The following is a 24846-nucleotide window of genomic DNA, read 5'->3' as shown; positions in this document are numbered from 1 at the left end:
CTGCAAGAGAAACTGTAAACCCAGAAGGTATTGCCTATCAACCTTGCTAAAAAAAATCATCTGAGACTTTGTATGGAGTACTTGATTACTGTACTTGTAACAAGTAAGCGTAATACCTTACAAAAAGAATTACACAAAAGAACAAGACAGATCTATGTACATATACTACATCAAGTGTCCTAAACAACTCCACAGCTCAAGAGAAAAAAGCAAAGACAGAGCGCTAAAATATTAATAATTTTTAGATTTCAAAACAAATCCAAAATGCAAATCACGAGTGGGCTTTTCAAAGGTTTACAATCTTAGCCCCTTCAGTATGAAATTCTCCTTAAAAATTAACACAGCACTACTACTCTTCAGCAAGGAAAACCCCAACAATTCTCTCCTCCTTTTTTAACCGTAACATTCAATTTTGAGGTTTCAGACAATTTTTCATGTCAACAACATTTAAGTCAGAACATTTCCAAGCACTTCACCTGCATTATGCAATGTTTGTTCTTCCTAACGATTTACAAATCTAAGAGACATTTTACTGAAGCTGATTTAAAATACCCCCAAAAAACCAAGAAGATGCACGCTTCCAGGGTTGCGCAGTGATGAACTGTCAACAGGTTTCAGTCCCGGTCATTTATTTGTTGGAGCCCTAGCAGGTGAGCGTCCACTTTGTTGCTGGGCTCTGGCAAGGTTGCCACTTACATGGCAAAGCAAGCAGAGAGGCCCAGCGTTGGTGTGGTTGTGAAAGGGCTGCCAAGGGATTGATGTCATGGAAAAAGCCAAATGGCTTGGGAAATCTCTTTATTTTATGTCATTTTTCTTACCTTGGCATATCCAATCTCCCTCTGAGATGATAGAAGTGGTTCATCCTGCAATGCAGCTGCCCTTGTCTTGGGACGCATGTCCATCTGCGAGAGGTTTCTCAGCCCTGCTCTTTGCCAGTAGCTGTCATGTCCTGTCTTGCCCTGTCCACCAGCTGCCCTTGTGGCAGCTGCTGTGGACAGCTCATGTGGGTGGCGGACAAGCTGATCTACTGTGCAAATAAAGGGGATGAGAGGTTGCCTGTCTGGATGTGTACAGGTCTTCCCTACTGCCCTCAGGTATAAGGCAGTGCCACCCACCACCACCCAGGGACTTGCCCTACACGCTCAGCTTGTGTACAGACAGCTGTGCTCAAAATGCCTCAGGGCTCCTCACATCTCCTGAAAACCTCCCATGTGGCTCCCATCAGCCACCAAGTAGCCCCTGGTCACAGGGTTTGGCCACACCCGTGCCATTCACAGCTTTCTTCATCTGCCAACAGGAAGGAGTGAGGGCAGGAGGAAGAGCAGGAAGAAGGGGAGGGACAGAAGGAAGGAAAAGAGGGAGGGAAGAAGGTTGCATTTGGCAGCTACCTCCAGCAGCTAGAGCCAGAGCAGCTGACAGTCACCGTGGGAGAGGCTCACAATGTCCTCAGCAACTTCCACCACTTCTTTGCCCAGCGGCCTGGCTGTTCTGACAACTTTTCTAGATGTGCTCTTCATTCCTGAAATCGTGAGTTCTGGCTTCTTCCTGGGGAGGGCAGATCCTGTTTGCAGGGCATCCAGCACGCTTCATGCTGCAGGTGCCTGAGGGATGAGACCTCATACAAAGCATGTGGTTCAGGACCCGTGCCAGGTCTCTGAGACGTAGGGGTCTGAGGGCAGCCCCTGGTGCCTAGATCACTCTCAGAGAAAAGCACAAGCCCTGAGCTGGGAGCTCTGAAGCTCTCCTTTAGTCTGCAGGGGATTTTTGTGGTGTATCTGTAAACATTTTGTAATCTCCTGCCTAACAAAATGGAAGGGGTTGCTGGTAGGTTTAAACTAGGTTGCCAATTTGAGCCAATTAATTAATTGGAAGATGATTTTAGCAGCTGAAACAGGCGGAAGATAAACGGTTTGCTTAAAGCAGGGGCTAAAGGCAAGCTGAAGTAATTGTTCACAGCAGCAAAGACTCAAGGCTGCTGAAGCCATTCTGCTCAGCTGCAGTGTTCCCGAGCTGAAGACACAGAGCGCTGGACCTGGGTGTGTGGGCAACAGTGGGTGAGCAAAGAGTGAACAAACACCTTATAACTTCTTCCCATATTGTAGTTTCCTTAAGCAGGAGAAGATCATAATCTTAATAGGTTTGGCACAGGTGATTAAAAGCAGTTGCTGCGAGCACTGACTAGAAGATGGAAAGTTTCAACTAAAGTCTTTTTCCTGTGTCTTCTGCCCATGAAGCCTGCTCTTCTCACAACAGTTTGAGAGGCTTGTTCCAAAGCCTGAGTACTTTCATCCAGCACTGAGGGGCTTGGCTGAGGGTTGTAGAATGGCACTCAGATCACTTAATGCTAAAACTTCAACTTTGCCCTTTGTGACCAAATCCTTCCTTGCCACCCAAGTCAGTCCACACTCCTGGGATTTACAGCACTTACTTCATTCTCCTAGCTGTCGAGCAAAGAAGAATTGGAGTAAAGCAGGCGTTACTGATGTATAAGGAGAAGTTTGCCTCAGCTCCTCCAAATACGCTCTGGGGACTTGGTCTCTGCCCAGGGCCTGAGAGCATGGTCTAGGTTTCCTGCAGCTGCATGAAGGTGGGTACAAAGTCCCTGTGGAGGTTCTGGTGGGGCAGACACTTGCCAGCCACCTCTACCACTGGGTTACGGTGGTCCTGGTGCTGAACATGCTGTTGGCATCAGCATATTACGGTCGTGGCTGTGCCTTGAACTGTTTGTAATCCCTTTCTCCAGGGGATTTGGCAAGGCAGCTTGCTTAATGAGTCGAAAATAAGCACCCTATCCTTTGGTTTGGGTAAGATCTGGAAATGTGCATCCTAAAGGCTAAGGAACCACCTGGGAAAGAAGAATGTTGCATAACTGGATTTCTCCATCTCTGGAGGCGTTATGACTCTAGGTCGTCCAGCTGTATTATCTCTGTGTACAAAAGGGGCAGCTGCCTCATATCACAGCATTCAGAAGGACAAAGAGTTTCTCAGTCCGTAGCGGAATCCAAGGTTGCCTTCAGTGGACTAATATGGTAACCACAAAAATATTTGTCATTTCAATTGCTAAGACAGATGCGAAAAAGCCAGAAGGTCCTGCCCGCAGCTCATACGATTGCCACATCGGGGTGCGCTGATTAAGAGCTACCATTTTTATTCTGTGAGGCTGGGTTTCATTCTTGTAATCTATTTCATTTGAAGAGTCTTCTGCATATCTGGATAGCCAGGCCTACGTGGAAAAGCTGAAACGAGCTGAAAGCAGATATGTTTGCTTTGTAAAGGCTATTTAAAAGACTTTTTTTCCTTAGACTGTTGTCCCCAACCTGCTGTGTGTTTATTGGAAGCCTCTTGACCCTTTCCTCAGTTTTATGACTCTTCTGAACCAAAGCCAGTAATCAAACCACGCAAACATACTTGTCTGAGTGAGAAATCGCATCCTGCAGAAAGGAGAGTTGGGGAGTGGTAAGAAATGAGAAGTGATACTTCTTCCCCCAACCTCTTATCTCACCCCACTTGTGTTGGATTTGAATGGAGCAGCGGTGAGGTTTTCTCCAGGACCTTTAGCTGCAACGCACTCATGGTGTCATTGCACGATTTATTACAGGGACTGGATTAGTTTTCAAGTGTCAGTCTTTGGTTGTTATTAGAGGCAGCAAAACAGCAGCACTTTGGACAACCTATTTGCACTCAGATATTTGCAAGGTCTCAACCGCATCCTTGATTTAATGTATCAATTTGTGTAATGTAACCAATGAACTTTCCTACAAATGTGGGTGACACAAATGATGTAACATTTTCTGAGTATTGTAAATCAGAAACGTTTTTCTCCACTTGCAAAAAGCCTCCAAGGAAATGGAAATGCCGTGACCTGTATGAGTTGGCACTTGGATGGTGGCAAAGGCTGGCCTGGGATACACTGGCGATCAGAATGCTCTTAGAGTCAGTGAGGCTGTCTTACCTCTGGAGATTTGCCTGCGAGCCCAAGACCAGCCAGTGATGAGGGATAGGTCCCCACAGCAGCACCAGTCTCCACGCAGTGTGCGTTAAGCCGAGAAACTCCTCATCATAGGATGCTGCATAGACTAAACTTTGCACAGGTTCAAGAAACAACTGGGCTGATTTGAGGCAGAGAAAAGCTGCTGAGTGTGTTGTAGTGCAAAGACACCGTTTGCAGCTCAACACTCTGCAGCATTGGACATTGTGCTCTCATCCTCTGGTGTAGGAATCTGCTGGTGGAGAAAAGGTAGAGCCTAGATGTAGCTGTCCTTGTGTTCCCCATCCCACCAAAAAACCCAAGGCAAACTCCCAAGCCTGGGTGAGAAGAATGGGGTCCCACCTGCTACTGGAGCAGCAGCTGGTGCATTGTGCAGCTCTGGTGTAGCCAGCGAAGGAAGACCCAAATAGCTGGAGCAGCAATACAAGTCCTCCTTCCCAGGAGAAGCTGGGAGCCCCAACCTTATTTCCCCTATCAGAGAGTAAAACTGGCGGTATTACCTCTCTCTCTTCAGCTTGTTCTCTCTCCTTTCAGGGTAACATTTTCACGTGGCCTTCATTAAGGCCATGTCTGTGCTGTTTGTGCAGCTGAGCTGCCTTTGACAGCACTCCTTTCAGGTATCTGCCACACTGGGTGTGAAGCAAACATGCCCTACTGGGATAAGCTTCCCTGTTCATCGACACCAGCCTTCAGAAATGTCTGAACCAGCCTCCTGAGCACACTGATGTGGGGAGGGCATGAATGGCAGTGACACCAGGAGGCAGGGCCACAGGCAGGCTTTTTTTGGGTCAAGATCAGAGGCAGGTGCTCCCAGCTAAATACCCAGTTTCAAGTGGAGGCTGGGAAGAACTCAGAGGTATCCCTGGGCTATTGCCATGTGCAGTGCTAGCGCCAGAGGTGTGCGTGGCCTTTGGCTCTGCCCTGGATAAGCCGATTTATCCCATGCTTGCTTTCTCTCCCACTTTCACTTGCAGATCTTTGGGGGCCTTGTCTGGATCCTGGTGGCATCCTCGAAGGTCCAGTTACCCATGCTGCAAGGCTGGGTGATGTTTGTCTCTGTGTTCTGCTTTGTCATGTCCATCACCCTCCTGTGCCTCTACATCTGCGGTGCACATGGGGGCAGTAGCTCCTGGGTCACCTTGGTAAGTGGATGGGACAAACCTCAGGGCCTCTCCCCTCCCTGGTACCACTGGTATACAATGGTCTCCTTTGCTGCTACTGCACACCAAATTGCCGGCTGGGGCTTGCTTGTGTGGGTTCCTTTTTTCCCCCCTTTGCAGTGTGCTCCCTCCTGGGAATGACTGTGTCATCCTTGGTTCTTAGGCTGTCATCTGCCAGGAGACAGCATCTCTGTTCTACCTCAGTATGGCCGTGTTGGAAGCCTACTCCACCTATATCAGCTTTGGTCCTGCCAACGCCGTGATGATGACCGTCTACCAGGAGAACGTTGCTGCTGTGGTGAGTGCCTGGCAAGCAGGGGAAGGAGAGGGCAAAGCAACGCAGCAGGAGAGGGCAAAGCAATGCAGGAGGGCTGATGTGCAGGAGGTGGCAGCACCTAATGGTTTTTAAAACGGCTGAAGGCTCAAAAAAGCATGTATTTTTGTTCTTAAAAACTAGGATCACAGAAACATCTCCTGTGTCTAGTTTAAACGAGTTGAAGATGTTGTTGTGTCAGCTTGAGGGTTTCTAATGTTATTTTTAACTCTTTCAGAGGGAAATGAGCACGCGCATGTCGCCCTCCATGAGCGAGGATGCCGTGCCCAGGCTGAAGCCCGCGCTAACCTCGAAGCTTGCATCCCGGAGTTGAGCACAGAGAGGCGTCACCCTGTGAAGGCTTGGTGTGTTGTAGCAGCTGGTGCTGTGAGGTCTGGCGGCTGGCAGCAGGGGGGAAGCGGCTGCTGGGGGGTTCCCTCATTTGCATAGCCCAGCCCCCTCCGCGTGCATCGGAACGCCTGGGTCCCCCCTGTGGCAGTTTTTGACCGGTCCCTGCCAGTTGGGTCAACGGACCCAGCGCAGGCGGCGGATCCCGCTGGGGCTCCTCTGCCTGGGGTAAATCCCTTGGTATTTGTGATTCAGAAGAGGTGAAAACCGAATCTACGGGTCTCCTTAGACAACCTTCAGGAGCTGTGGGCTGCAGATGGGGGGGCGCCCCCCTTGTCTGCTCCAGTGACTGGTCCCATTGCTGGTCAGAAGTGGAACAGCTTGAACAGGTGAATCTGCCATTTCTCTCCTGGCCGTTGTGGGAGCTGTTTCGGGGGTGAGGGAGTACCTTGAACTCACTGGTTATATTGACGAACTCTCGGTTGCCTAAATATGGGACCGAGGCTGGCTCAGACATGGGTGTCTACATTAGAGACATCCATGCTTAGTCAGATGAATCCCACCCCAATCTCCTGTGCTCCTCATCAGGTCTATGACAGCTCTGCTGTTAGCCTTTACTGAAGCCAAGTACGGTTTCTGTCTCTTTTCTTTTTCTTTTTTTTTCTTTTCTTTTTTTTGTTTTGTTTTGTTTTGTTTTGTTTTTGTTTTTGTTTTTGTTTTGTTTAACAGAAAGGAAACCCAGTCTTAGACATTCATTTGTGGAAGAAAGTTTGTGTTTGAAGATCACGCTTGGATCTTCAAGTAAGTCTAATTAGATGCCTCTTCCTCTCCTGTTCATCCCTCACAGGCTTGGGCACTGTCCGTTTGTCCTGTTTCTGAGGACCGCTGCCCAAGGCACCTAGCATTGCACATGGACAGCCTGTATCTCCCGTTGCACCGTGAATTTTGTTAGCAGGAGTGAAGAATTTTTAGGGTATAAGCTAACTGAATTGCACTGAAGTGAAAAAAGCGCTGTATAACTTCCAAGAGATAAGAACGGAATACAATTGGAAGACAAATATTTTGAGCAAAAGATGCTGAAAAAGCATCTTTGAAAAATTATGAGCATAGCGCTATGGTTTTTTATTTAGGATTTTTATATGTTTTAGATTTAGAGTTTGAATTTCAACAAATTGAGTTGAATTGGTGTGGATAACATATTCAAAGGGCCACGTATTTCTTTCAAAGAAGAATAAACAAAGTAGCACCTGCAAAGACTGTTTTGGCTTTCAAGTGTTTTTGTATTTTTGAACCCAAATCTGCAAGTTCCTGTTAAATTAAAGTGTTCTAGAAAAATGTCACAGATTGTATGATCCACCCTTTCTAAAAAATTATTGTTGATGTTGCTTGGTTGGGCTGAGGCCCCTCAAGACATATATCTCCTTTTGTTCAGAAGACTCTCGGGCTGCAGCAGGCACCCAGACATCACAGAGATAATAGAGGATCCCGAAAAGAAGTCAGCAAGTTACAAAGGAGGAATGGGCAAGTAAAAGGCGAAAGCCTGAATCCCATCTGTCCTAAGCAATGATCTGCTCAGCTCTGGGCTGGTGGCACAGGCCACCTACAATTCAGGGTCTCGGGCACAAATCTTGCGCACTTAGGTGCTTATGTCCTTCCTCACAAAGGAAAAGAACATTAAAAGGAGATGCCTGTTACTTAGTTCAGTAAAGGGAAAAGAAACTTCTGCTTAGGTCTGTTTGCCTCTTTTGGAGGCTGGACTTGAGCACAAAGGAGACGAGTGCCCTAGTAGCAGGCCGCTGAGCAGGCTGAGGGGATGCAGGGAGTCTGCTCCCAGGGAAGCTCTTCCACTTTGTATAATCTAGTTACTCTTGTACTGGGGGTTTGAAGCCAAGTACCCAGCAGGCACACCATAACTCTCCTCTCTCTCTCTCTCTCTCTCTCTCTGGCCCATTAATTGTCCTGATACCACTCCAGATCTCCTGAAAGTGGGACGCCAACTGTTAAAGGGAGATTCTCGCCTCAGGACGCCTGCAACCTCAAGCTCAGCCTCGCACGTGGTCCGTGAGAAAGCCACGGCTCCAACTGCAAATCTGAGTAAGTAGGGGATGCAGATATGGGACTTTTGCAGGGAGCACCTCAGCCGCTGGGCTGTTGGACAAGGTGAGACCTGTGCCAGCCAATTCACCTTTTAGTGCCAAATGCCTTTTGATAGAGATGCAGGTCTCCTGGGGACTGTGGGGACATGCTCCTCCTCCATCTGGAAAAGATGGCTGAGCTCCTGGCGTAAGAAGGGCACTGAGGTTTAGAGGTCAGAGTTGAGGCAGGTATGGAAGATGGCAAGAGCTGTGATCTTTAGTAAAAAAAAAAAAAAGTTTTTTTATATTTAAGAAGCTTTTTTTCTCTCTTCTGCTCATTCGTTATGGAATATGAGTCAAATAAGAGAAACCGATGCTATACACACTGCACGCTCTTAAGTATTTTTTTTAAAATATGTGTGAGGTCAAGCTGGAGCAGGCTTTGCAATTTGTGTATCTACTGCAGCAAATGTTCTGCTCTTTCTGGCTGTTTTCCGTGGTTTTCAGCCCGCTTCACCTGTACGGAAGGAAATACTGTGCCTATGGAAAGGCCATTATAAATCTTCTCTTAGGAGATTTTTTTTTTTCTTGGTGCTCTGCTTGTAATTTACAATCTGTATTATTTATGCCAATGTTGAAAATAGTTTTCTGATGCCCTGGCTAAAATATTCTGAACATACTCCAGCTACATTCTACTATGAGCACTTCCACCAAACATCCGTTTTTATTTAAAGTAATTTTTCATGACATAACATGCATCATAGCCAGAATCCTGTGTTGCTGTTCAATGGTTTTCTTTACAGTTTTCCAGCTGTATTCCTCCTCCCCATGATAGAGTGTTGCCAGACTGATTAGAATACACAAATTGTATTCCCTTAATCTTCCTTCATAAACAGTGCCCTGTAATCCTGTCATCATTGTTGTTGACCAAATCAAAACATTAAAGAAAGCCTTTCTCTCAGGCTGAACAAAGACAATCTTCAATCTAAAATATTTAGAATGCTTAGAGATATTTTAAGGCTTTAATTAATGTACTTAATTTAATTCAATAATTTTAAAATTTATTTTTAAATTTTAAATTTTATATTTTAAATTTATTTAATTAAATTAATTTATTTAATTTTAATTTTTAAATGTAAATTTTTTTAAAAATTAAAAAACGGAAAGGATTTAGTTTTAATTAGGAATTAGTTAAATTAAAGCAATAAAAATATCAAAATATTTGTACCCCTTTTTTAAAAGAAGAAAGGAATTTGACAGTTATCAAAATTAAAGCATCATTTCAGACAGAAAGTAGAAAATTCTGTTTTTCCACTATCTGGCCATGTTTGAATTAAAATCAGAAATAGTTTCAGTGCTCTCTGAACTTTGTGTTTTGGTGACCAAATCACTCAGAAATTTTTTTTTTTTGTGCTTTACAGTGACATCTTTTAATCCTTTTTGAGCAGTGTTGAGTGGATATGTCTCTATATTCCTTCTGTTTATATATCTGTATTTGTATGCAGGCATAGAAAGCTAAGGGAACGTCTTTATCTTAGCCATGCAAATCTGACTGATTTGGTTTCACTGTGGTATATGGACATTGGGGAAGTTGGTGGTTAATGGGCTCAACAGTGGAAACTCAGCCATAAACAACTAAGCAGGACCTTGCAGATAGCGGTGGCATTTTGAACATTTGCTTGCTTTTACGTACCTAGCTATATAAATCCTGGGGAAGCTGTGTTTTAGATGCCTTCAATCTCTTTTGGTCCTCACCTGTCGTTATGATTCCGAGATTAGGAAGAGCCTGGAAGAAGGGGGAAATGCATGCCCAGTCCCTGTTCCAATAAATAAACCACAATTATGAAAAGAAAATAAAACCCAGCATCTGATAGAGCAACTGGACAGAGGTTGCCCAACTTTGCCCAAAACTCTAGATTGTAGAACTTACTTTTCTCAGGTGTGTTGGGTGCAGGGGTTAGGCAGGGTCTCCTGATGGAGGCAGGGGAGCTGTGGGAAATTCAGGCCTGTTTGGATTCCACTATGTATGTAGCAACGGGTGACAAAGACGTGCAGGCACCCTAAACTGGGTGAATCTGTGGAGGAGCTGGAGAAGGCCCTGATAAGCTGAGAGGACAGGAACCCCATCTCCTCCCCTGGTTCTTACAGCTGGACGCAGTGCGTGTCCCAGGTGGTGTGATGGGGAGATGATGTGCAGCCTCCTCCCAGTTCAAAGCTAAAATCTGGCCCTGCAAATCCCAGGTGGATCCTTTCTCCAGTAAAGCAGAGAGCAGAAGAGAGCTTTCCTTGGGCTGCTTTTGTGTGGACCCTGATGTCTTTTGTGTAGTGTGAAACACCCACCCTGGTCTTTGGAGAGGAGCCAGGCACCGAGCTCTTTTAAAGCTGACCTGCTTCTAGGCATGCCCAGAAACAAGAGTTTCACATAGCTGAGACACTCTGCTGATTGAGAGCGGGACTTCTCAAGTGAGGTGGCAGATAGGAAGAGTGCTACTTCCAAAATTCCCCCCGTGGAGCTGGGGCCCTGGCATCCTTTCATAAATCCTGCTCCAGCCGCTGCAAGGTGGACATCGCTTCCCCAAGGAGCTTGAAATATATTACTTTTAATGTGTTGTAACAAAACAGTAGATGTACCTTATAATACCGTATCTTAGGTGTACTGTTATGTAAGCTGTGTTTAAAGGAAATGAAAATTCTGCAGAGTTTGTTTTGTATTTTATTTGGATTACAAGCCTTGTCTTGCTTCCATGTTGAGGCATTTCATTACAGGTTGTCTGTTCCTCCCTTCTGAAATTCTCTAAGTAATAGGAAGTTGTTGGCTTTCGAAGTCTGGGCACCTGGCACGCTGTGAGTCTTTGCTCAAGTTGGCAGAATACGGTGTGACCGCAAACCCTCAAGGATTAATAGGCTGAAAAAGCACAGGCTTCATGTCTGTCCTTAGTGTTCCTTAATGCTAAGAGTGCTACTGGGGGGAAAAACAAGCAAATGACAGCAGTCGTAACTTGACATTCATTGCTTTGAGACCCACCTTGTCTTTCTTTATAACTATAGAAATACAGTTTAGGCAACCTATCAATATACTGGGTAGGGTTTTACTGTTCGTTTCAGTAGATGGCACTTGATCTCTATTAAATAGTTTTTTGTAATAATTTCAAGGTATGCGTTACAGTAAATATTTGACTAGCTTTATGACAAATTTTGCTTTTGATCCTGGGATTGCAGGGCTGCTTAGTTAGTTGCCTCTCAGATATGTTTCTCATTCTGGTGGTTTTCTCTTCCCTGTTGAAAACATGTAAAACTGATTTAAAATGTTTTATGCACATTAGAATGAAAACCATGTGCCTTATATTAAGGGTGATTGTGCAAAAGCTTTCAGCTGAATCAGGTTTAGCATGTGATTTAATGCGTTTGCATATATGCTGTGGACACATACCTGCAGCATTTGCTGCTGTGAATGCATGCCTGCGGGGTTTGTTGCTGTGCACCAGCCAGCCTCTCTCCTCCTTGTGCATTGGAACCAGATTTAGGAGATGTGTTGAAGAGGCCTCTGAAAGCCCTTTGTTAAACTTCTGCCACCAACATAACGGGACGGCTGGGATGTTGACCTAGTCTATGACGGAGTTCACTCCCTTTCTGTGTCCTGTTAAGTCATCCCTGCCAAAGATGATGTTTTCCAGCTTCTAAAAGTACTTCTGACCAGCCTATTCATTTCTATTCAAGCACACCAGGTAGTACTGCCAGGCATATGAGAAAACTCCTGAGGTGACACCACATGCTTCCTTATTAAAGACTTGTCTGTAGGTGGATTTACACATCACGGAGGTTTTTCCAAAACTGTCATATACAAGTTGAGTATCATGTTATACATCTATTGGTATTTCTTGAACCTCCAGTCTCAATGTTTCTAATGAGGTTGGAGTAGCAAAGTAGCATCCTTCCATCTCTGATCGAAAGAGCCTTTTGGTTTGAACAGAACGATAAGTTGTCCAGACTGTTCTCTTCTCCGTGAACATGTGTTCCCCCAACAAAGGTCATTTCAGGATGAGAAGGGAAAATTGCTGGGAGCTGTTCTAAAGTGGTGTTAGAAGAGCTCAAACTGCATATAGAATCACAAAAAATAATTAGGTCAGGCTAATTTCCGTACGAAGAATCTCTGTAAGGTATATAAAGCAGGAAAAAAACCCCACCTTGTAATGCTCTTTGTCTGTTTCAACATCTGCTCGTGGCTGCTCTGCAAATCCATGAATTAAAAACAATGAAGAAAAATGCTGGCTCAGGATACAGTGATATGCAGAGTCTACATGATGGCTCTCAGCCAATCTCAGTAATTAGTTTGTAGTGACTGTTTTTAGAGATGATCTTGACTGACTGTGGTTTCACAGCACGCACAAGCCACATTCCATATTTATTTTGAGATCTGCAGTGCTTATACTTTGCATGAATGCAGTTCAGATTACTACCAAAGCTATAGTATTTAGATGAGATTGGAAAACTGCTTAATGAGATAAATTTTGATTATTTGATAACAAACTTTCTTCCAAAGTAAGAAAAGTAGGTGAACTAGATGAGCAAAAATCAAGATACATAATTAGTTTAGATCACACAACCAGCAGTATGAATTGAGGGGATCAAGTAAAATCAAGTTTAGATCTAAATGCAGGGAAGCAGGATCTGCGTTGAAGTTCTTCCCCAAAGTCTTCTGCCTGGTATTGAGCTGGAAGTCTCCTCACCCAGCAGGTTTGAACAGTTGATGGTCACCCACACTGAAAGTTTTGCTCCACGTCTTCTCTGACTGCATGTTTGCCAGCTGCCAATTTATCAGCTGTTACTGCGCTGTGCAATCAGCTGCAACATGATTAACAGATCTGTCTGATGAGAGAGCACAGGCAAGCAGTCAGGTAGATGTCCACCCAAGAGTGACAAGCGATAGCTTCTTTGGCCAGCGCAGTGGGATAGGGGAGGGGATGCTGATGCCAGGCATTGCTGTGCTCAGGTTCTCACTGTCATTCTGGGAGCACAACTTGCAAGTCTGAGCTTGATGACTAAACTGCATATAAAATAAGAGGGGGTGGTTAGGTACTACAATCCAAGATTCACAGCAGAGAGCATGCCAGGCAGGAACGCACCTCTCCCAGTCCACAGGAGAGGCCAGAGAGGCGTGCCCGTCTCCCAGATTTGGCCACCTACTTGTACCCTGCTTGCACCCATGCACGTGCCTCACATTCACTCTGAACCTCTGTACCAGAGCCAGACCACCTCTGTGAGTGCCAGCAACCAGCACGTTTCATTGCTTTGAACTATGGCCAGCACTGGTGCTACCACCCACCCTGTTTTGTGTGGCAGCTGAGCAAGTAGAGCTCGGGGAAAAGATCTGAGTTCAGTGCCCTCCTTAGACCAAAGGAGTTCAAATCCACACCTCTCACAAGAGTTCTCAACCACTGCAACCTACAGAGCATCATCAGCTTCCTCCAATGGCTTTAGACCTCGTGGTAGTAGAGGGTATCCGTCAGACGTGGGCAGAGGCAGAGCACATGGGAGCAGCTTCTCTGTCACACAAAGAATAGAGCAGTCTACGTGGAGGAGAGTCCTGATCCTTGCTCCCAGGATTATATCTGCATTTACGCAGTTACTGTTGGATGTGAAATTTATAGCAAAGTGCAAGGCAAGAGTCTCATGTATAGTAATAGTAAATCGCATAGTAAGTCAAAGGCCAGGGACTGGAACAAAAACACGCTGTCAGCTGAGCTTGACACTGTGAATTGAGTACATTCCCTGCTGGGAGCCTTTGCCCTCAACATGGGTCATTTTTTAAAGGGTGTTATCTGAAGAAAAGCCGGAAATGCTGAAGCAAGACTTCATCACTTCTGAGCAGCTTCTTTTTCTTACATTTGTTCGTGCATGTGAGCAGTCTGGTTTTCTTTCCTAGATTGCTTGTGGTGTACAAAAACAATCTTGCAGGAACAACCCCGTATTAAATAGAAAAGAAGTAGCATTAATGTTTCCTGGAAATATTACTGCTTACGCTGTTAAAGATTGAAACTGGAGATGTAGCTGTGAGTTAAAAGTTTTAAGATAAATTAAACTTAGTCTTTTAAAAATACAGATTCTTTCAATAAAGGGCATTACAACTGAATTATCTCTACTTTTCCAGCTGTTTCTAATGGCTTTGCTGCAAGTTCTTATGCAGTCAGGCCCCCTCTCTTCCCTTGGGGTCTCTAAATAAAGCTATCTACAGGGACAGCATGCTACTTATTCCTCTAGCAGCTGCACTGGAGTGGTGAACTTATATTATTTTGTGTTTTTGTCTCTTTGCTGTGTAACAGGATGCTTTTGAAGGCACGGAAGCTCAGCAAATTGAAGTGTTTTACATTCTGAGGACAAGCTGTCTCTGTCAGCGCTGTTTCATTTACAGCTCTGATTCACTGGGTGACTATATGCAAACCTAGCATCAAGAATGATTTTTATATCTATATATACACACACATAGATATATATTAAGAGGTCATGTTTATGGAGTCAGAAGATAGGTAGTTCTGTGGTTTCTATACTTTGGCAGCTATGAAAGAGTGGTGAAGTTGCAAATAAGAAAGACTTACACAAAAAGACTAAATTAGCTTAAAAGATTTACTAAACTCAGATGCATCCTGAGTTTTAGGAATCCAGTTCTGCTCAGCTGTCAGTGTTCCTGTCACAGGTATTACTGACACTTCTTCCTTTTTTCTATGTTGTAACCTTACCATTTAGATAGCACATGGACAATCAAATGCACGCAGGAAAGTTTGAGCTTTATTCTTATAGAAGGAAAAATATTACATGCTCAAGTGCAAGCAAAATTTGACTTTTGAGGCCAGAAGACCATGCCACAAGGTATCCAACCATCTGTAATGGCTATAAATAGCAGACTGGGATGCTATACTCCAGGCATGCATGTATGGTTATTGTGTGGACCTGTGTAAGAAATGTACATACTGGCTCCATATACATAAGTACGTATGTGATGCGGTTGCATACTGTCCTGGCAGACCAAGTATACCTAAGCTGTTCTACCTTGCCCAGCCAATTGCAGTGCTGTGGTAGGACGGTGTTAGCTCCCTAAGCAGTGGTCCTCCAACCCATGGGGCAGATGTGCACACACGTCTGACGTACCGTCACTGCCTTTTCTGCCTCTGCCTGGGTTGTGCCAGCTGGCACTGCCTGCACTCCTCGTCATGGGCAGCACAGCATGCAGTCGTGGGGTTGCAGGCTCCCCTCTCCCCTCCCTGTCAGCTAGAGCTAGGTGACTGTAGTGGTGCTGTCAGGGCAGCAAGGAGGCTAAAAGGCAGTGCAGAAAGCATGATGCTGTTTGCAGCACTCTCTTAGCTCAGTGCCATTGCCCACTGAGCAATAAAGTGCAGGGACAGCACTTGATACTGCACTATTTCACTCCAGTGTCTTGCAGGCAAGAAGCAATCCTGGAAAACGTTGCAGTACTTTGTTGGCCGTCACTGTGTTGTTCTTCCCGTTGCACAGAGCAGTGCACAGCTCTGCTCCTAGGGAGTGGGTGTGCTGCTGCTTGTAGCCTGCTGCAAGGTGGGCTGGGGCCAGAGTGACGGGCCTCTCAGTGTTGGATGCCACTACGCGTGGCATGAGCGTTTCCGTCAGAGCATAGTGCCAAGTTGTCTTGCCTGCCAGCACTGTGACACTGAGTGGCTGCAGCATGGAAATATATGTATGAATGAATTTCAACTGAGATACCGCTTAAGCTGATGATTCAATATGTGGTATCCTTTGTGGGAAATGGTGGGTAAAGACAATCCTCTTAGTCAGGGGAGTCTCAGATCAGGGCAAAACAAGTGTTATAGCCAGTTCAGACAAAAGAAATGGTTTTTGAGGAATGGCAGCCTCTTTCATGGTTAATGCTGCTTAGGTGGGTTGTTCTGGGACTTAGATGTGTGAGCTTTCGCAATCACATTGTCACAGCGACAAACCTAGTCAACTGGGGTACAAGCCGTGCACATCACCATCAGTTCTGCAAAGGATTTAAGAAAGACTGTGCAGCTGAAGGTTTATCCACCCCAGTGGGGGATGATGGTATCTGCAGATGCATCATGGAAAATATAGCAAAAATGGGGTTCATGGTAAGTCTGCAGCTGCTGGCTGGGGGTGTCTGTGCGTGAGACGGCGCCCAGAAATTCTCAGGTGAGAGATGCTCGCCCCGACCAGCTGTTTAAAGGATGTTGGAAAGTTATTTCCATTCCCTCAGCTTAAAGTCATCGTACAATATTGTGGCTTTGCAGTGTAAGGCCCAGATATGGCTTTGGACATCTGCCATTTGAGTGACAGACTGAAAAAAATCCTAACTTTAGGGTGGGTATTTTTCCAGGTGATAAGACTTTCTTAGTAGCTCTACCTACTACTGTTTGTAGCAAAATGAAAGCGGTTTTCCCTGTACATGCCAGGGCTTGGGAAATAAAAGCTGTGATCCATAGAAAGTCAGAAATCAGGTAGATGGCTTAACACCCCAGAAGCACTTGAGAGCCACGCGTGATTATTGGATTGATTTAAGGCTATTAGAGCTGCTTTACTGTCCTTCTGTGTGCCACGAGAACCTGCATATGTGTGTACATATGCAGACACATATACCCTATTAGCCTATACACATTTATATGTACATATGCATGTATGTGTACATCGTCTCAGAAACCAAAATGGAAGCGGCTTTTCCCCCAGCGCGTAGTCTTTTCATATGGTTTAAAGCAAGCGAAATCTGCAGTTACAGTTGTGTGCTGCTGCAGGAGCTGTGTGAGCAGCCTGATTCTTGTATTGACGGCTGTAAGAAAGCAAACAGGTTGTCACAACAAATGTTCCTAGCCGTGTCCTAAAAGGGCTTCTTTAGTGTGAGGGGTTTGTGTCCAAATGGTTTTTCTCTGCTCTTGTTTAAGTGCCACTTCTGAAGAAATGTTGCAAATCCAGAACAAATCACGTGCTTGACATCAGGGATGTTGGAAAATTCATGCAACTGCTAAAATTCACACAGGATGGGCAAAGGGATGATGCCTGTTGTTCATTGTGATTTTTAAAACAGCCTTTGAGTTATGATTTCCACTGTGTTTTTACTCGTCCCTTTTCTTTTCCAGGGGTTAAAACCAATTTTAGCTCTTCAAGCAACACAGGCTGTACCTCAGTGCCTGAAGCCCATGTGTCGGCTGCTGGAAGCAAAAGGTCTTTTTCTCACAAGTAAGCAAAGCAATTTTTCCTGAAGAGTGAGAGAGTTGCTAGTGCAGAGAGAGACTACTATGTAAGGCCTTGCAGCTAATACATAAAATACCACTAGTGTGAGTTTTGAAACAATTTGGCTAACACTATGCTCTTGGGCAGCACTTACGCTGATGAGAACTGTAATATGAGAAAGGGGAAAAAAAAGCTATATTTTTTGAGACCAAAACATGTCAGTAGGCCAGATCAGCCGACAGGTATTTTTTTGTTGTTTGTTCATAACAAGTATGGGAGATACCCTCAGGTAAGACAGAAAAGACTTCAGCTGGAGTGGAGGAGGAGACAACTGGGTATATGTTGCTTAACAGCAGTACCTCTAAGAAGTTAACCTTAACCTTTTGGTCTTATCACTGTTTTCTCTTTGTAATAAACTGTCAGCTTGGCATGTCCCTTTCCAGGTCATGACCTTATTTTTTGTAGGAAGAAGTAGACAATATTGCCTTTGATGCTTTTGTATTCAACACCCTTGCCCAACCTTTCTGTAACTAAAACTATATGCAAATAAAAAAAAAAAAATATAGATCAGTTATCTATCTAAACAAATCTTTCAAGAAAGATTTCTGTAAGATTTCTCCCTATCATTTGTGAAGTGCAAATCCAGAGAGCTTGTGAATGCAAGGGTGAGGACATTTGGGTGGAGCAGCGCACATTGTGCTCCACCCACAAAATCCCTGCTGGTTACATTTTTTGGAGTAGGTGCAAAGAGTTCAGATTGACAGGACGGGTTTCCTGCCCTTTGTGGAAGTGCTGGCAGGTAGGCCAGGCCGGGACTGGCAGTGGGATACCTCTATGCTTAAGTCACACAGATGTCTCTGAGGTCGGAGTGTGCCCCAGTGCACAGAGATTGGCAGAATGATGCTTGATGAGCAGTTTCCTATCTGTGTCATGAGACTGTTAGAAAAATAAACATTACCTAAGCACTCTCTAGATTAAATCTAACCAGTAAAGGTACTGGCCGGGGGGTGTGTGTGTGTGTGTGTGAAAAATACTAAGTATAATATGAAGCCCTAAAATCACCTTACTTGCAGTAAGATTCTGTATCATTGCATGTATTTCTGTGCATTTAAATGTAACTTTAAATTAGAGCATCCTGACCCACTTAATTAGACAGAAGGCCTCTGTAATAATGCTCCTTCAATTGCATTGCTGCGTTACGCACAGTCTATGTGAATTCTGCCTCACCCAAGAGTTGATGCTGTACTGTACGAAGTGGAAGGAGAGGTCTCCTTTGCGATATGTTCTCTTTTAACTGTTTGACTCAACTTCCTCTGAAAAATCTCAGTGTTGTCACAAACCACAGTCCAGCACTTCATTGTAAAATAATTATAAAATCACCCAAACCACAGCAGTGTGATGAAGGTTTGCAGCAGCCACCTTCCTTATAAACTGTTCCATTTTCAGAGGAGGGACGAAACCAAGTTAGGGAATCTTGAGGAGAGTTCTTGCTTCATAGTGCTGTGGTATTTAAATTTTTATGTTCAAGCCTCTTTGGTTGGCTGGATTTGCCTTTTTCTTTTCTGAAACCAGCCCGTTCATTACAGTTTAGAAGAACAGATTCCATGAGAGGATGTAGGTAGCAGTGTAGCAGTGCAGGAAGACAAACCAAGTGAGCAAGCGAGGAACCCACCTTGGGAAGCTGTGCTCAGAGCACCTCAGTCCTTTGGCAGTTGCCAGCAGCACAGATACCAGTTGCTTTCAAGCCCACAGTCGACAGTCAGGTTATTTAATAAAGAGTGGGAAAAGAAAGGTAGATACGTATGAGGGAAACTGGAAGGAAGGAAGGAAGGAAGAAAAAAATGTGTGGTTTTCTTTGTCTATTTTAATACTATTTCAGCCTGCTCACAGTAGGGTTTGAACTATATCTAAGCAAATGAATGGTCAGGCATTGGAACAGGCTGCCCAGGGAGGAGGCAGAGTCGCCATTCCTGGAGGTACTTAAAAGATGTGTAGATGTGGCACCTCAGGGCATGGTTTAGGAGACTTGGTGATGTTGGGTTGACAGTTGGACTTGATGATCCTAGGGGTCTTTTCCAACCTTAATGATTCTATGGTTCTCTTCTATGATTCTATGAATAGTTGACAGTGGCAGCAGAAGCACCCTCTATGCCAAAGAGAGAAAGGAACAGTGGCTCAAACAAATCGGTTTTCATCACACACTGTGATCCCTCAGGCTGCTTGCCAAGGAGCATGAAAGCAGTCTTAGAGCAAACCTCCACGAGCAGGCATCTCTCTGCAGGTCTGGCCAGGGAAGGCTGAAGCGTGGTTCTTTTGGCACTAGCCCAGGCTGCAGTCCTCTCATTACTTAATGGAGTCAGAGGTTCAGGGAATGTGGATGATCTGGTGGAGTCAGTGGGGACCGTGCTAGCCACAGAGAAATGTGAAAATGGCCACCATTTCCCTAGATCACATAATTCAGACTGAGAGCCCCACAGTCAGTGAAAGAGTGTGCAGTGGCTGATGACTTCAGGACTTTCTTCCCGGCCACTCACAGTTATCTACCTGTTTTAGTGTGTAGACAACTTTGTGCGTGAAATAAGACACATAATGAGTTGTGTGATAAAGATAATCCAGTATGCTTTAACCATGTTGGTTCTCCTCCAGTTGTGGCCTTCATGGTCAGAATAATGGATCCTTATCCAACAAGTCCAGACCCAGCCCACCTGCTTCCCGTGAAAAGGTCCCTTTGTCAACACTGAGCAAAAACCAGCCGAGTCCTGCGAACACCCGTCAGAATTATGGGGCTTCTTTAGCCAGCAGAAGCAACTCAGGCTCAAACAAAGGAAGTGACAGCAGCCAAGTGACGAGGCAAGTCTTTATTTCAGCATCCTGGTGTTCAGCACACTGACTTACCTTCTCTGCACTCAAATGGGGCATCAGCTGGTTGTCTGGCTTGCCAAAGGGGTCGTGTTGCTCCTCAGCATGGGTGTGACTCTTCATATTGGTGGCTCGACAATCAACAGTGTGCTCTATCCCATGTAGAAGTTTTACTGTTTCAGTACTGTAAAATTCAAGGTTACTTTTAGTCAAAGCACTTTGTAGCTGATTTTCACTCCAAGGCAGGCTCCTTTCCGTGGTTTTATGCTGTCAGTTCTCACGTGGCTTTCCTGGTTCTTTCACAGAAAGGTCCTTTCTCCTTTGGAGAGAGTTGGGTGGGGTTGTATAGAAAATATTGTATGCTCGGGTGAAAATTCACCCTGCCCGGCCTTAGGTACCTCTGCGTGCAGTTTCCTCTACAGGGAAGAAAACTAATACCTGCGGGAGCGTGCGACACATATTGCAGAGAAGAAATTGTTGTTTCTCTCCCTCCCTTTCTCTCTCTTTCCTCCCACCCCAGGCAACTCAACAGCCAAGCATGTCAGACACACACCTAAAGCTAGACAGGATTAATGTAGGTTTCAGGGTGCTCGGCTTCTTAACTCACATGTGGAGCTGAACTCAGTCTGTACGCTTCCTTACCTGGCTGTGTCTGCAGCTGGGTGCCCTTGCCAATGGCCCAGCTGCCTGCTCTTGGGCACCGTTTTGGGTGAGGAGATGGCTAGGTGTTTTAAAGTTAAATGTCTCATTTGAGGTAATGGCACTGAAAACAAGTATGATAAATAGTAAATTTTGTACTATAGCCACAAATCAGCCATTTTCTCAAGTACTTTGATTTGCCAGAGGGAGTCACTTGTGTGGACACTGAGGAGCCCAAAATGAGTCAAGCGCCATATCAGTCTATGGGATGTGTTCCTTTTTGCCAGGACTGAAGAACTGTAGGAGTGATGTTATGTGATGGTGTGATGGTTTTTTTTCGTTTCAGGCAATCAGGGAAATCTATTTCTTGTGGTCACAATTGCAGCACTAAGCCAGAAAATCCGGAGCGGTATTTGACTCCTCTGCAGCAGAAAGAAGTTACAATACGGCATTTGAAAAAAAAGCTGAAGGAATCCGAGTGCAAAGTTACAGAAAGGTATATTTCACTTCAGAAATAAGACTGGACAAGATTTATTCAGGAGCATTAAGGGATGGGAGTCCTGATCATTTGTACTCTTTTCTTGACCATGTAAAGTTTTCATTAAGAGATTTGAAATATGGTCGGGCTGATTAGGTTGTTTTCAGGTATTTAAGGTTTCATTGTGTGCTCAGTGAATATGTACCGTGCACTTTTGTTACAAATATGGCTGTCTCTTTTTCCCTTTTTTTGAACTTTCCCGATAGAAGACTTTCAAAGGATAGTTCTTCACCAGCCTACTTTAGCACTGAGACCTTTTATACATAAAAAAAGTTCCACCTCACTCAGAAAATATGACGACAAATGTCCCCCTTTTCCCCTAATGAAGGAAAAGCTCTGACACAAACTAGTGTGCCCGCTTGTGGTTTTGTTGCTTAGATATGGACTTTTTTGCAATAGCACTTTGTATGGATGCTAAGCGAAGAAGCAACAATGTACATTACACAGCAACAGATGTTCTCTCTTTTACTAAAGCTGTGCTCTGAGAACTGGCTTTCCAGCACACACAACCCAAGCGGGCACAACGGGTTGTTTGAATGGAGCCCCAAGGTAGAGTCCCAGGGACCCCTTGGTCCTGCTTTGGGTGGCCCAACATCTGTACCTGTGAGGGCTGGATCTCACGCAGGGGGCCTTTCTCCCCACTTGCTTGCAAGTGAAGGCAGAAGCCTCTGGATCCATGCTGGGCTGGGGGGGTGCAAAGCAAGCCGGGTGCAAAGCAAGCCAGGTGCCTGCAGCCCTGAGCCATCCTGCTGTCTGAGGCCACTGTTGGCTCTGGCTATACGTGACGAGCTGCTGGCAGGCACAGGGGACACATCCAGGCAGCTGTTTGTCATTTCCTCCAGGGTGAGGCAGTAGATGAGATGTCAAGCGCTGTACTGGTTGGACCTAACCCAGAGGCCACCACTTTCACCTCAAAGTGTCCAGGATCACAGCATAGCCCACAAGGCTGCTGGCTGTGTGGCAAGGTTGGTGACTCCAGCTAGGAATCAGCCAGTGTGTCTTGGCAGCCAGCTGACATCTCTGCCAGTTCTCTCAGAGGTGGCAGCAAACGATGCATGGAGGAATTTGCTTCTTCCTTGGAGCATCTTTGCAGCATAGCCACCCCAGTGAGGTGGAGCCTCACGTTGACTCTTTAACTAGGCAGTCACCAGAAGTGTTACGATATTTTTATTTTGCTCCAGGGAAAGAGAAATCGAAAAGCTCAAAGCTCAGGTGGAACGTATGAAGGAAGACTGGATCGAAGACGAGTGTAATCATGTGGAGATGGAGCTGAGCCTCTTGGAAGCAAGGAGGGAAATTAAAGAACTCAAGCAAGTTATTGAGAGCATGAAGAACAGCTTGGCTGAGAAAGACAAAAAATTTCAGAAATACTTCCTAGAAATAAGCATTGAGAACAAGAAACTGGAATCTTTGGTGTCGAGCATGGAGATGGCCCTGAAGAGCTCTGTGAGAGATGAGCAGCGCCCGGAGTACACATGTGACTCTGAGGGCAAGCCGTTGTGTACCACTATGCCAGACAGCCCCACCACAGAGGACCAAGCTCTGGAGGAGCTGGCAGATAGTGGGCTGTTTCTTCATGAGGACACAGCTAACGGGACTGATTTATTTGAAGAGAGTTTGACCACCACAACCTCTGAGTTGAGTGAGCCAGCTCCCTCCAATTCTACTGTGAATCAAGAGATGCTTGAAAATGTTCTGGATGAAAAACTAACTTTTTCCCAGGAGGAGGAGGAGAAAGTCAGAAACATGATGGTGGAGCAGACCATCCAGACTGATGTGGTGCCATATAGCCTAGAAGGGGAGCAGTTCATTCAAAACATGTTCAGAGCTCAGAGCTCAAGATGCCTGTCCTCTAAGCCTGCCTTCTTCACTGAAGGAATTGGGTCAATTTCTCTTGAAAGCCTCAGTGATTCTGGTATCATTGTGGACTTAACTCCAGGTGAGCCAAACTCGACCATCCTTTTGTCTCCTGTGACACCTCCATGCAGGAAGGTGGAGCACGGAGTTAATGAAAACCATTTTGTGAAAGAACTTGATTTTACAGAACCTGATGATGATGAAGTCTTTGGGTACGTCAATACTGTTTCTCAGACAGGAATAAAGAAGAGATACTGGAGCAGCAGACTCGCCAGCGATCTGGCTGTAGCAGCCCCTGTTGTACCAACTATCATGCGGCCTTTCAGTACTCATGGAGCAGGAACAGATCTCATTTACAGTACTAGAGCGTTGTTTTGCAGTTCTGTCCTAGTCCACCGTTTTGCTCTTGACTATTTGATTTGCCCTATAAATCGGTTTGAAAACATGTTACTTGTTTCAGAATGGAAAAGGTAAAGCCTTTCTACAGGATGTTTGTAACTGGCGTTTTTTGAGAGTACTGCTGCCTACAGAAATAGTCCTCCTGCTCCCAGTCACCATGTTCCCCACCCCCCCCAACCCACCGCGCTGGTGTCTTTCTGGTGCCAACATATCTGCACAGTGAACATGACCAGGGAGATCAAGGAGAATACAGTGAGTTCTCTTTCATGTTTGTTTGCTGAATGTTAATTTGTTGTTTGTTAAGCTCAATGAGTTTCCCTGGCTGCTTCACTGGGCAAATATACCAGCACTTTGCACTGGCTCAAGAGTAGCGTGAGACGTGCACGGGAGCAAACGGCCAGAGAAAGGTGGGCTATTTCTTTAGGCAGCACTAACCTAAAGCTTTTGTGAAATTACAGTGTTGAGTGACACGGAGGCTTGTTCCCGCTAAGGATATCACACATGTATTCCAGAGAGCATGCTAGTGTTATCCATTCGTTGTCCAAAGAGTCAGTTCAATTTAGAGGTAAACCCCCTATTCCCCAGGCAGTTTCCAGCACATTGTTTGTTCCTGTCTTGTGTAGTGTTCTTCTCAGTTGTACAATTGCTTGAGTGTTTCACTGGTCTTGTGTGTTTACAGGGACTGTAACCAAAAAGGTACTTTGTTGAGAGTCTTGAAACGTGTTAGAAAGATAAGTATAGGTGTAGGTACAATTTGAGTGTTAATGTTGTTTTAAAGTTTTAATGTGTTGGAATGTTGTAGTCATATGAGCCCTTTGAAATGTATTGTGCTTTAGCTTATTGTTTATTTAATTGTTTCATTGTAAATTACCTTTATAATCACAAGTTCAATGAAGCCTGTTAGAAATGGTAAATGTGTGAGTGTTTTATTGTAGCAAAGCCATATAAAATAGCCGGTCTCAGCTGAGCTATTGGGCACAGGCAGAGCTGGCGGAGGCACTGTATCAGGGCATAAGGAACCATCAGGACCCAAAGAAGAGAATTCTGCTGAGAAAAACTTCATTACAGCTCCAAGCATAAGCACTCAGGCAGAGAAAAAGGCTCCAGGTGGTCTGTGGACACACATGCCACCTGCATGACTGCACCCATGCTGAGTTAACAAATGCAAGTGCCTAATCTTTAATTCAATGCAATCTTCCAGAAGCTTGTAACTGCTCATTTCTGTGCTGCCAGGAGAGTGTCAGTCTTCCCGGCATTTAACAGAAGTCCAGAATACCTTGTTTAATTAACCTGAGAGCCATGCAGTCTCAGTGTGCCCACCGAGATGCCACTGTGACCATCAAACCAGAAATTCTTCCTGTCCAAAACTTGAAATCCATGCATAGTTCAGAGGAGGGCAATGCTAACCAACAGGCGACATAGCGGTGTTTGCCTGCCTCCACCCAACCAACCTTTCAACAACA

The 24846-nt window shown here is 45.1% G+C and overlaps 2 protein-coding genes across 2 annotated transcripts in view; both read left to right on the top strand.

Annotated features, from left to right (window-relative positions):
- Positions 1 to 1440: 1440 nt before the first annotated feature.
- LOC142055649 (myelin and lymphocyte protein-like) lies at positions 1441 to 8522 on the top strand. The gene is made up of 4 exons (XM_075089765.1): positions 1441 to 1527; positions 4963 to 5130; positions 5312 to 5446; positions 8460 to 8522. Exons 1-4 carry the CDS (start codon positions 1441 to 1443, stop codon positions 8520 to 8522), a joined length of 453 nt encoding a protein of 150 aa, XP_074945866.1.
- A 6216-nt stretch (positions 8523 to 14738) lies between these two features.
- Positions 14739 to 24846, top strand: part of LOC142055648 (syntabulin-like) — a 76125-nt gene continuing 66017 nt past the window's right edge. The window contains 4 exon segments of the mRNA XM_075089764.1: positions 14739 to 14748; positions 19887 to 19941; positions 20936 to 21085; positions 22309 to 22769. Coding sequence (XP_074945865.1) covers positions 14739 to 14748; positions 19887 to 19941; positions 20936 to 21085; positions 22309 to 22769 — 676 coding nt within the window.

The sequence above is a fragment of the Phalacrocorax aristotelis genome, chromosome 3 (genome assembly GCF_949628215.1).
Source record: "Phalacrocorax aristotelis chromosome 3, bGulAri2.1, whole genome shotgun sequence".
Taxonomy (NCBI): Eukaryota; Metazoa; Chordata; class Aves; order Suliformes; family Phalacrocoracidae; genus Phalacrocorax; species Phalacrocorax aristotelis.
This window is presented reverse-complemented; position numbering and strand designations above follow the sequence as displayed.